Genomic DNA, 12,564 nt, shown 5'->3' with positions numbered 1-12,564 from the left:
TTGGCTTCGCACAGCTGCTTCTCCAGAAAGATGGCCTTCTAATTATAGTTGCTCAAGAATTAGTGGAATGTTTTCCTGCCTCGGCAGATGCGAGTGTACACACTTCTGTCTTCCCTTGCCCTGCTCGTAAAGAGCATGAGCATGAGTGTGGGGCTTCCAAGGACTCCCCCTGATGCTGCACCCCCAGGGTAAACTGCCTCCCCCATCCCTCTACAGGTGACAGGATGCGGGGGGCTGCCTCCCTCTTCTGATTGCGTCAGCCCTTGGCTCTGCACCTCGTCTGTAATCACCAGCCAGGTAGCTGTTCCTTCAGCATGTGGGGGGTCATGTTTAACTTGTAGATGGTGGTTAACGGCCAAGGCAGACCTTCTCCTCTCTTCTCCCAGTCCTTGACTGTGGGCGGCCGCCACCCTCCTCATCTCTCCAGGAACAGGCATCGACTGTGGCAGAGTGGGGTGACACTGACTCTGATTATATGGAGTATGCCTGTTTTCTCTTTTAATTGGTATTTCAGAATTACTGTATGTTCACTGTAGCAAATTAAGAAAAAGCAGAGAGGCAAAAGCAAGAGAATAAGGGGTGTTTCACAGCCATCTTTTTTTCCATACATGTGTTTTTGGTTGTGTTTTGTTTCCAAAACATACTGTGTGTCCACCAGTGTACCATCTGGTGGGTTCTTTTCCACTTAACATTGTATTGTCTTTCCACACTATCATATATTCTTGTTCTGAGTTTTCTTAATAGTAGTATAATGGTCCATTGTTTGATTCTATCATAATTTATGTAATCAGTACCTAGTTCAGTTCAGTCACTCAGTTGTGTCCGACTCTTCCAGACCCCCAGGCCTCCCTGTCCATCACCAACTCCTGGAGTTTACCCAAACTCATGTCCATTGAGTTGGTGATGCCATCCAACTATCTCATCCTCTGTCGTCCCCTTCTCCTCCTGCCCTCAATCTTTCCCAGCATCAGGGTCTTTTCAAATGAGTCAGCTCTTCGCATCAGGTGGCCAAAGTATTGGAGCTTCAGCTTCAACATCTGATCTCCCTTAGGATGGACTGGTTGGATCTCCTTGCTGTCCAAAGGACTCTCAAGAGTCTTCAACACCACAGTTCAAAAACATCAATTCTTTGGCACTCAGCTTTCTTCACAGTCCAACTCTCACATCCATACATGACCACTGGAAAAACCATAGCCTTGACTAGACGGACCTTTGTTGACAAAGTAATGTCTCTGCTTTTTAATATGCTGTCTAGGTTGGTCATAACTTTCCTTCCAAGGAGTAAGCGTCTTTTAATTTCATGGCTGCAATCACCATCTGCAGTGATTTTGGAGCCCCCCAAAATAAAGTCGGACACTGTTTCCCCATCTATTTCCCATGAAGTGATGAGACCGGATGCCATGATCTTCGTTTTCTGAATGTTGAGCTTTAAGCCAACTTTTTTACTCTCCTCTTTCACTTTCATCAAGAGGCTCTTTAGTTCTTCGCTTTCTGCCATAAGGGTGGTGTCATCTGCATATCTGAGGTTGTTGATATTTATCCTGGCAATCTTGATCCCAGCTTGTGTTTCTTCCAGCCCAGCGTTTCTCATGATGTGCTCTGCATATAAGTTAAATAAGCAGGGTGACAATATACAGCCTTGACGTCCTCCTTTTCCTCTTTGGAACCAGTCTGTGTTCCATGTCCAATTCTAACTGTTGCTTCCTAACCTGCATCAGTACCTAGTAGTGAATATTTAATTCTGGAATATTGACTAGTCTGATTTTATCTGTGACATAGAATGCTGCAGTGACCATTCTTTGTGGCTTAATTTTTTTACATATCCATGTTATTTTCCTTGGGTTAAATTGTTGTAAAATATATGCAGATATTTAAGGCTTTTGATGTGAACTGACAAGTAGTCATCTTTTAGAAAGACTCCCCAAATCATTTCTTCCCTCTATCATGGAAGTCTGGAAGTTTCTGCTTTTATTACCATCGGAACTGGAGAACTTCTAATGATTATTGACCATTGGTTTTTACATTTGTAAATTTCTTTGGTATTTTTTTTGGTGTGTTCACCTTTTTTCTAGTTTTTGTGTTTTTTCAAAGAATGCTCGTTCCATGAAGGAAATGAATACCATGAAGGGTATTAACTCTTTGCCTTCGCATACTTGTTGCGGTTGCTGGGCAATGCGTTTTTAGTTGGAGAAGCTTTGCAGTCTGATCTAGGGGCACACTGCCATGTTGCCCCACTTTCTTCCATTGCTGCCTCCTCTGTAATTTTAGAAATAGTTGTTCATGATGAAAGCCTGAACTTCTCCTGAGACACAAGAAGGTCCTGCCCAGGAGTGCATCAACAGGAGAATGGATGAAGGAATTGGTTTATCCATACACTGGAATATAACTCGGCAACAGAAGGATCACACACAGACACGGCCATTTACACTGAGCAAAAGAAGACGGGTGAATAGAGACAGAGAGTGGGTTGGTGGCTGTGAGGGGCCCCGAAAAGTGCAGAGTTTCTTTGGAAGTAATGACGAGCCCCGAGGTTGATTGTGCTGATGGTGCCCAACACTGTGGACAGACTAAAACCCGCTGGATTGCACGCTTTAAATGGCTGGATTTTATGGCGTAAAGCTGTTCAGAAAAAGGTAGACACAAAAGTACATATTGTGCGGTTCCACTTACATCAAGTTTTAGGCAGAAGTGATCCAAGAAACAGAAGTGAGAAAGTAGTCAGTTGAGGTGGGGCAGATAGACTAGAGAGAATGGTGGAAACATTTTGTTTTTTGTTTTTTTTTTTTAAATTATTTATTTGGCTGTGCTGGGTCTTAATTGTGGCATGTGGAATCCAGTTCCCTGACCAGGGATCGGACCCTGGTCCCCTGCATTGGGAGCACAGAGTCTTAGCCACTAGACCACCAGGGAAGTCTCTCATTCTGTATTTTTTGAGTGGGTCTTATATGGAATATGCAGCCATAAAGGTCATCAAAGTCAGGGGAAATGCATTCTCATTGAAAGAAAACCAAGTAAACCCTAATTGCCTTTTTTTTTTCTCCTATTAAAAAAACTTATTTTCTGAAGTCATTTCTCTGATAGGTGATAAGCCCTGAACTTTCTGTCAGGTGACAAAGATCCCCACTCATCATCTCTGGGTACCCACAGATGCTGCACCCACAGATAGCTCACTCTGGGAAACCACCTTACCCCAGACCACAAGCTTAATCGTTAGTAGGCAGCATCCTGGCTTCAGAGAATTCAGAGCAGGTCTTCTCCACAAACCAACTGGGAGTCACTGCCAGGAGTTTGTGTGATGAATTTAGTCATTCTGAGACAGTGGGCTGGTCATTTCCCCCTTCCAAGAGGAAGTGTCTTTATGCATGCGAAACTTCTCTGCGCGCTGTGGAGGTGTTTTGGGCGGGTAGGACATGTTTTGGGAAGTCATGAAGATTACCTGAGTCAAACAATACTCGCCCATAGGGTGAGTGGGGACTCTGGGCGGTGGAGGGCAGACAGCTGGCCCACCTTGTCAGGACATTCAGCGTAGGAGCTCTCCTCGTGTCTCACCTCGTTTCTCTTGTGTGGGGGTAGGAGCTGGTCAGACTCACCATCGAGAAGCAGGGGCATCCGTCTCCAACAAGCCCTGTGAAACCCAGCTCCCCAGCCTGCAAACCTGACAGGTGAGTGCTGACTAAGCCCTCCAGGGGTTGCGGTCTCGGTCGGTGGACACTTGAGAAAGAAGGGAGCCCCCGCCAGGCAGACCATGTCCTGTGAGGCCCGTGGTCCCTTCTCAGTGACCTCTGGGTAAGAGCCCAGATTACCATGAAGTGTGTGTAGCTCACACCTATCTTGAATGATTGCCTGGTCTCAACATGGTCTTCTCCCAGGACACCATGTGATGTGCAGAGTGACCCTACCTACACTCTTCTTGACCTGCTTCCTCCCATGATGAGAAACAACTTTGACAGATTGGGTTTTTAGGGGTTTGGCTTGAGAGCATTACTGAGGGTGATGTGGACAGTTTAAGGCCTTGCAATAATTTCTACTCACAGCCCCTAGTGAAAATAATAACACCTTCATTTGGGGGCATTTTCGAGCATCGCGCAGTCCAGAGATCCCTCTCACAGATAAGGAGACAAAGGTGCAGACTCAGGGGCCGTGGCCAAGCTTCTGTGGGTCATCGAACTGGACTTGAAACCCCATCTCTGCCATGGAGCCCAGGGCATAGTGTCAGCTCTGTGTCCTGGGCCCCTTGGACACTTCCCTGCCCTGGTCACATCCTGACACTCTCGGGGTCTGTGCTTGCCCTGGGGCCTTCTGTAACCCCGAGTTCTCCTCAACCCTCCAGCCAGTCTGAGCTCCCCCTGACGGATCGAGAGATGGAGATACTAAACAAGACGACCAGCCTGTCACAGTCAACCGAGGGGCTCCAAGACTCTATGGACGAAGAGGTTGCACCCCCCAAGCCCCCCTTACCTGGCATTAGGGTGGTTGATAACAGGTACTTTCTATTTTTCTAGCTCTCTCATCTATTTCTGTTGTAATCTCACAAACGGATGGTGCCAGCCAAAAAGAAGATGGTGCCATTAGGGGAAGAACTTGCTCTTCAGGCACACTGGTGGTTTGACCTTCCTCAGGACGCTGTCTCCAGAGGACAAGAGTCCGGCCCGGTGCCGGCCCCTCGCCCTCCCCTGCCCCCTCGCCCTGAGAACTCCCAGCCGCTGCCTTTTAGCCCTAGCCAAGCAGAACCTGGTACCATTTGTCATGAAAGGAAAAAGCAGGGACTTTCAAATGCTAGGCTTTCGGCAGAAGGGGAGTGGGGTGGAAGTCGAAAGGGTAGAAAGTAGGATCCGTGTCTAATAATGTAAGAACCTCACGCCCACACCCTACCGCCTGTATAAAAGCTTTTGCTCAGCTTGTCTGGTTTGACGGCTCCTTGCTCTGTTTCAGTCCTCCACCAGCACTGCCCCCGAAGAAGAGACAGTCGGCTCCGTCCCCCACGCGTGTGGCCGTTGTGGCCCCCATGAGTCGAGCCACCAGTGGCTCCAGTTTGCCTGTTGGAATTAATAGGCAGGTAATTACTCCCATCCAGAAAGGCAGAGGTCAACTTTGGGTCTGGTGCATTGGTTCCTAAAACTGAAAGAAGCCCAGTGGTCTTAAGTCCCTGTCTTTGGTCACAGGGAGGAGCTCTCTCCCTGGGCAGCCTCCGCTCCTGAGTGGTCCTTCCCTCTGCAGGCCGTGGTGGGGTTCCCTCCCAGGGTGAGGAGACAGGGCCCAGCCCAGGGCCTCCCTTGGTCAGAATGCTCCGAGCGCCTGTAGAGGCCTTTTCTCAGAGGCGCCGCGTGCGTGGTGTTTACTGCCTGCAGCCAGTTTCTGCACGTCCCACTATTTCCTTCGCTAAGTACATGCACCTGCTCCCTCCCCTGGGCTCAGCCGCCACCCCCCAGCAGTGACTTGGGCCTGTTCTCACTTTGCACACGAGGACTTTGACGTGGACTGTTACGCACAGAGACGGCTGTCGGGAGGCAGCCACTCGTACAGCGGTGAGTCTCCCCGCCTGTCGCCCTGCAGCAGCATCGGCAAGCTCAGCAAGTCGGACGAGCAGCTGTCCTCTCTGGACAGGGACAGCGGGCAGTGCTCCCGGAACACAAGCTGTGAAACACTAGGTGAGCCACAGGCATGCATGTCACCACCGCCAGCTTCGCGCGTCCCGGTGGCTCCTGTGAGGTCAACAGCGAGGCCAGTCACTGGCTCTGTTGACCTTAAGTCCATCAGGATCTGAGCCATGGTGTCCTCTTCTGCAGAATGAGGATACTAGAGTCTGTCTCCAAAGGGGGTTGAAAGTTTATTGCAGTAACACTGTGAGACCACAGAGACATGGCAGCGGTCACTGTTATTACAGTTGGTCCGCCAGTGTGTCTCTAGACTCCCTTTGCCCAAGGAGAGCCCACATGCTAAGAACTGTAAATGGAGGGGAGGGCCCCAGGCAGCTTCTGACAGAGGACGAAGGCGAGTGAGCAGCACGCGCTGACCTCGGGTGGTGGGGCCAGAGGAGGGTCTGCGGCAGCTTGGCAGAAGGCGTACAGGGCACTGAACTGTTCATGTCCTGTGAGCTAGACATTTCACTTCTGAGAGTTTTCATCTTAGGAACACAGTCCGAGGTTTATAGGAGGATTTCCATGTAGAGACTTTAATCTCAGCATCATGAAGAGCCCTGGTAGACTAGGAACAACCTGACCACTCAGTGTAGGAAATCAGCAGACTCGTGACATGCCCCCTTGGAGGAATAGTATGCAGCTGTGCTAAAAACCAGTCCTGAGTTAACGACCAGTGGATCAAGCCAAGACTGCTTATATGGTGTTTTCTTAGAGTTCAAAAAACAGAATCCAGAGGGAAAAAACTTTGCAGGTAATACATCTAGTGGTCAGCAGAGATTATAGTTAGGTTATGGGACTGTGGGTGATTTTTGTTTTAGGCATAGTGTTTTTGGCCATGTTTTCTACAGTGGCCATGCGTGTTTTTCTCTTTTAGGTAAAACTTTTAAAAATCTGGGAAAGTGTGAAGAATAGGCTACGTACCAGTCATACTCTCATCCAGTTTTACTTTTATAAGCAGTAGAAAAGCTTATCCTATAAAGTAAAGTGGGAGTCTTTGTGGATGAGACGGGGACGTGTCCCTTGAGCAGGACAGGTCAGGGAAGAGGAGGGGGTCTTTCCTTCCTGTGGGGGCCGGGGGCTCACCGTGTGCTTCCCCTGTTGTGTGGATGCAGATCATTACGATCCTGACTACGAGTTCCTTCAGCAAGACCTCTCCAACGCAGACCAGATACCTCAGCAAGTGGCCTGTAACCTCAGCCCGCTGCCAGAGTCCTTGGGGGAGTCTGGGTCTCCCTTTCTTGGCCATCCTCTCCAGTTGCCTCTGGGCAGCTGTCCCCAGCCAGATGGGTCCTCAGCCCCGGGGCAGCAGACGGACGTGCCGCCAGCCCTGCCCGAGAAGAAGCGCAGGAGTGCAGCCTCCCAGACCTTGGACAGCTCTGGCTGCCGGGCGTCCTACGAGCGACACCCCTCACAGTACGACAACATCTCCGAGGATGACCTGCAGAACCCAGCCTCCGTCCAGTCCGTCCCCTTCACGCCCTTTGCTGCTATTCTTCCCTTTCAGCAAGGAGGTTCCTCAGCCTCTGTCGACTTCATGGGTGATTTCACTGTTTCTGAATCAACGGGTGACCCAGAAAAACCGCCACCTCTCCCCGAGAAGAAAAACAAACACAGTAAGCTTTTGTTACGCTATTATGGGGTCATGCCTTTTGTGCCCTAAAGCGGTGTTGCGTTTATTGAAACGGTAGATCAGAGTCAAACCAGTGGCCTCATTGTTTCTGAAAGGCAGACCCACACGTACAGGGACACTTCGGGAGCCTTGTGTTGTCAGTCCTGGGGGTTGTTCTTAAAAGCCTGGTGAACTGACCTCTCCTCATGGTCTCAGCAGAACCTCAGGCCTGGTCTCCACAGAGTGTTTGGCTTCTCGTATGGCAGTCAGCTGACCTGGCCTGAACATGTGGTGACCAAGAAAAACAGGGACCGCAGCCTCAGGGCAGCGTCACAGCAGCATCGGAGCAAAGCAGGGCAGACACCACCCCAGGGCCTCTCTCAGGCTCCTGGCAGTGCATGGGAGCCGTTAGAGAGAAGCCCCTGGTCCCACTCTGTCTTCTGCTCACAGACCCTGAAGTACCATGCGATGACTCGAGTCTGGGGTTGCTGCTTGGACAAGAGGCTCTGATACCTGATGTGATCAGGGCCTGGGGGTAGAGCTGAACTTAGGGGGTTTTGTATTCTGAGTGTTTCCCAAGTGTGAGTTGGCCATCCAGTTCCCAAGGAGCATTGTGTGGAATTTGCTTTTCTGTTCGCTCCCCGACTGCTGCACGTGGCCCGGGTCTCTGCCCACCTTCTCCCCACGTCACCTGCAGGGTTCTGCCTTGTTTTCCATGGGCAGACTGGCTGCCACCGTCTCTCTGTGTGCAGCCACATCAGCCCAGCACCCAGGATGCCCTGGCCTTGGTGGGAGCGTCTGGCAGGAGACTGCTGTGACCTGGGTGTGGAACCCACGCTCCAACCCCAGACAAGTGTGTGTGCTCGGCCCGTGCCCAGAAGGGTGCCCGCCTAGTGACCGCCCTGGATGCCCCCTGCTTGGGTAGTGGCCTCGGTGTGAAGGGAGAGCTAGCTCCACGGGGCTGAGGGTATCATTCCCGTCTGTCATGGAAGTTCCCTCACAGGAAGCCAGGGCGTGGAGGGAGCTGCAGACAGAGGCTCCAGGGGCATTTCCTTCTGCGCCTCTCCAGCTAGCCTGAAAGTCTGACTGGTTTAGCTCTCCAGTTAAGGCAACTTTCTGGTCATTTGAAAGCACAGAAGACAGCCCTGCAAACTTGTCATTGCCACGGTCTTAATGTTGGAACCCAGGGTGCTTGTGGCGCTGAGCTGTGACCAAGGGGGACACACCCGCTCCAGACTGACGGCTGCTGTGTACCCTGTGCCCTCACCCCAGGGCCCGGGGCTTCTCAGCCTCGGAGCTGGTGTCCTTTCCTCTCTGGCCCCATCACCCCTTTGCTCCCTCCTGGGGCATGCACAGTCACACTGAGTAGGCCAGTACTTATTCCTGACGAAAGCACCTTACCCGCCGAGCACACGTGTGTACAGAGGCCGCTGACACCCCAGAGCTCCTGCCACCATCTGGAGGAGGGGAGGGCGGGGCGGGGTGGGTCCACACGAGTAGATCGGGGTGACCGAGAGGGCTTCTTCTCCTGGCCAGCCCTCCCTGCTTCGTAAGGCCCCCAGGTTCAGTCAGCTCCAGCAGTCATTTCATCAGAACCCTCTAGGGTCTTCAGGAAGGTCTGGCTCTGAAGATGGGGCTGATCCGTCACCACTGGAAGTGAGAAGTAAAGTCTATTCTGATGCCCCCACGTGGGGTGAGGGAGTGTGGTCCACATGGACGCCCCCATGTGAGGAGAGAGTGCGGTCCATAGGGATGCCCCGCGTGAGACTGAGGGAGTGGGGTCCACACGGACGCCCCGCGTGTGACTAAAGGAGTGCGGTCCACACGGACGCCCCGCGTGAGACTGAGGGAGTGTGGTCCACACGGATGCCCCGCATGAGGAGAGAGTGTGGTCCACACGGATGCCCTGTGTGTAACTGAGGGAGTGGGGTCCACACAGACGCCCCGTGTGTGACTGAGGGAGTGCGGTCCACACGGACGCCCCGCGTGTGACTAAAGGAGTGCGGTCCACACGGACGCCCCGCGTGAGACTGAGGGAGTGTGGTCCACACGGATGCCCCGCATGAGGAGAGAGTGTGGTCCACACGGATGCCCTGTGTGTAACTGAGGGAGTGGGGTCCACACAGACGCCCCGTGTGTGACTGAGGGAGTGCGGTCCACACGGATGCCCCGTGTGTGACTGAGGGAGTGGGGTCCACACGGACGCCCCACGTGAGGAGAAGGAGTGGGGTCCACACGGACGCCCCACGTGTGACTGAGGGAGTGCGGTCCACACAGACGCCCCGTGTGAGGAAAGAGTGCGGTCCACACGGACGCCCCACGTGAGGAGAGAGTGTGGTCCACACGGATGCCCCGTGTGTAACTGAGGGAGTGGGGTCCACACGGATGCCCCGTGTAAGGAGAGGGAGTGCGGTCCACACGGACGCCCCATGTGAGACTAAGGGAATGTGGTCCATACGGACGCCCCGCGTGTGACTGAGGGAATGTGGTCCACACGGACGCCCCGCGTGTGACTGAGGGAGTGCGGTCCACATGGACGCCCCACGTGAGGAGAGGGAGTGCGGTCCACATGGACACCCCACGTGTGACTGAGGGAGTGCGGTCCACATGGACGCCCTGTGTGAGGAGAGGGAGTGCGGTCCACACAGACGCCCCGTGTGTGACTGAGGAAGTGCGGTCCACACGGATGCCCCGCGTGAGAAGAAATGTGGTCCCCTCAGACGTCCCGCGTGAGGAGAGGGCTCCACGGTGAGGCTGCAGCTTCGAGTCGGAGCTCAGGGGCCAGGTCTCGGCTGCCTGAGGGGCTCCAAGAGAGGAGAGGGTCTGTTCGCCCCGCCTGAGTGCTTCTGCCCTCAGCGTGCGGCCTTCTGGAGTAGGAGCTTCCCAACAGCCTCTGTCAGGACGGGAGAGTGACATTTGGTGGCCGGAGCGGCTTGCCTACCTGCAGGGCCTCCTCAAGACCCACGGGGGCTGCAGCCCGCTTCAGCACGGCAGGGCGGATGCTGGGCCGTGGGTTCTGTTCGCTCGCTCATTCTGTGAACCGGTGTGCGAGACTCCGGTGATAGAGCAGCCGCCGGGAGGCACAGGGTCCCTGCCCTCAGGCAGCAGCTTCCGCCCTCAAGTGAGAAGCAGTAAATCCTCTTGCCCCCGATTTGACGATTCTTCCTGAGTCAGACCGCTCGCTGTCCCCACCCCCCTGGGGTCTTTCACCTGAACAGCCTCAGCACCCCCAAACTGTCTTCTCCCAGCTTCTCGAGACAGCCAGCTCCTGAGGTGGGGGCCTTTCCGTGCTTCAGGCCCCTTCCTTGCCCGGTTCACACGGCCCCGCGCCGCGCGGGGCCCCACTGTCCGCAGAGCACTGCCCTGCGGACCCTGGTCCCAGCCTGGGGCTCTGTGCCTCCTGGAAGACTCTTCCACGTGTCCTCACCATGTTCTGGAGAAGCCCCCTCGCCTCCCTGTTTCACCGTCCTCTGTGGGACACCCCCATCTCGGCCTGTTTTCTGTCTCCCTGGGGAGGGGGTCAGCCCCCTACGGGTCTAAGAGCCATTGCTGGCCCCTGCGGAGCGCCAGCACCTCGGTCAGCTCCTGACGCGTCGCAGGTGCTCAGTGACGATCAGATGAATGTGAGAAACCCATTCTCGTGAAGGAGAAACCCATAGCTCGTGAGGAGCCGCAAGAAGGGCCCAGAAGGGATGGAGCGCGGGGCTGAGAGGGGCTCCTGGGCCGGGGATGCGGGTGAGGGGCCTCGGTGACCTGAGTCGCTCAGGAGGGAGCGTCGGGCTCGCAGGGCTGCAGGAAGAGCAGCCACAACAGACATGCGGAAAGCCCCAGGGACGGTCCAGGAGCTGAGAATGGAGGCATGGGCAGGGGGCCCAGCAGCCTGCACCCCAGCCACAGCCCTGTCCTCGAGAGGCTGGAAAACCCCAAGGGCTTCTCGGCCAGGAGTGGGTGTGCCCCTGCGCTTCTCTAAACACAGGCTGTTTCCCAGCGTGGTTCCAGATTCACGGGAAGGAGGGGAAAGGAAGGGAGTTCCCGCAGAGCCTGCCCCCCGCCCCACACCCATGCCACCCTCTCCTCCAGAGGCCGCGTGACACGCGGGCGGTACCCAGGTCCACGTGGCGGTCACGCAGACTGCCCCGGGCCCTCTCCCTGGCCGCTGCGGGGCGGGCGGGAGTCTGTGCGTGGCCCGCCCAGCCTGGTCCCTCTGTGTGCGCAGTGCTGGCCTACATGCAGCTGCTTGAGGACTACTCGGAGCCACAGCCTTCCATGTTCTACCAGACGCCGCAGAAGGAACACGTGTACCAGCAGAAGAACAAGCTTCTCATGGAGGTGTATGGCTTCAACGACTCCTTCAGCACCGGCGACGCCGCACACGATCTCGCCCCGCCCCCCGCCCTGCCCCCCAAGCAGCGGCAGCTGGTAAGTGGGGGGCCCCCCACGAGTGGCCCAGGACGCTGGGCCTGCTCTCCTGCTCACATCTCCCCCCGCAGGAGTGGCTGCTCCTCCAGAGCGGGCCCCTGCAGCTGGGACTGGCTTGTACTCAGAATGTTTGCTTTCTCTGTAGACAGTCTTTATTTTTCTCTCTCTCTTTTGTGGCTCCAATATAGACCTCCCCGAAAGGAGGGAGTCAATCAGAGCACAGGGCAGGGTCTGTGCGGGGCCATCTGTGGCCTCGATTTACATGGTGGGCCTCACTGCCCAAGCACTTGCACCGCCAGCCGGGGCTGGCCCAGTGAGGACCAGCCCTGTGGAAGCAGGCGGCTGACACAGAGCCGCTTGTGTTCCAGGCCGGCACGTCCTTCCTCCTTTAGAACCCTCCTGTGTCAGGATGCCGTGTAGGCAGCACAGAGGGGCCGTCTGGCCGTGGGCAGGCTGGAGAGACGCTGGGACCAGCGGGGGCACTCGGGTGCACCTCTCAACCCTCTTCTCTCCGCCACCAGTTTACTAACCTCGGGGCCTGGGGTCAGGCTCTAGAATCGAAGCGCCCCGTCCAGCCGAGCTCTCTAGGAATAGTACACCCAGGAGGGCAGTCCGTCAGAGCTGCACGTGCTGTCTTGCTCTAGTGCTGACCAGTCTGCTCGTCTTAACCAGAGAGGGCCGCCTTCATCCCCTGCGAGGGGACGCTGCCCCGGCTGTTCCGGGAGGCAGATGGCCGGACGGTGAAGGTCCTCAGGTCACTCTTGGAAGCTGCCTGGGCCTCAGCAGTCCTGCAACTGGGCCTTGAGCCCATTCCCGGTCCCAGAGTCCCCGAGCCTGCCCCTGCACAGGGGGCTCTGGGGCGGGGGCAGCCTGTCTTGTGGAAGGTGGGCCAGGCTC

General features: G+C 55.2%; 1 protein-coding gene across 9 annotated transcripts in view; it reads left to right on the top strand.

Moving 5' to 3' along the window:
• Window positions 1-12,564, top strand: part of RAPGEF1 (Rap guanine nucleotide exchange factor 1) — a 137,093-nt gene that overhangs the window by 90,340 nt on the left and 34,189 nt on the right. For all 9 annotated transcript variants that reach the window (XM_027556628.1, XM_027556620.1, XM_027556623.1 and 6 more), the window contains 6 exons: window positions 3,574-3,662; window positions 4,331-4,483; window positions 4,933-5,056; window positions 5,465-5,648; window positions 6,752-7,252; window positions 11,465-11,667. In XM_027556628.1, coding sequence (XP_027412429.1) covers window positions 3,574-3,662; window positions 4,331-4,483; window positions 4,933-5,056; window positions 5,465-5,648; window positions 6,752-7,252; window positions 11,465-11,667 — 1,254 coding nt within the window. The remainder of the gene's footprint in view (window positions 1-3,573; window positions 3,663-4,330; window positions 4,484-4,932; window positions 5,057-5,464; window positions 5,649-6,751; window positions 7,253-11,464; window positions 11,668-12,564) is intronic.

This window comes from Bos indicus x Bos taurus, chromosome 11 (assembly GCF_003369695.1).
Source record: "Bos indicus x Bos taurus breed Angus x Brahman F1 hybrid chromosome 11, Bos_hybrid_MaternalHap_v2.0, whole genome shotgun sequence".
Lineage (NCBI taxonomy): Eukaryota > Metazoa > Chordata > Mammalia > Artiodactyla > Bovidae > Bos > Bos indicus x Bos taurus.
The sequence above is the reverse complement of the archived record's forward strand: the minus strand, read 5'-3'. Positions and strand labels throughout refer to the sequence as shown.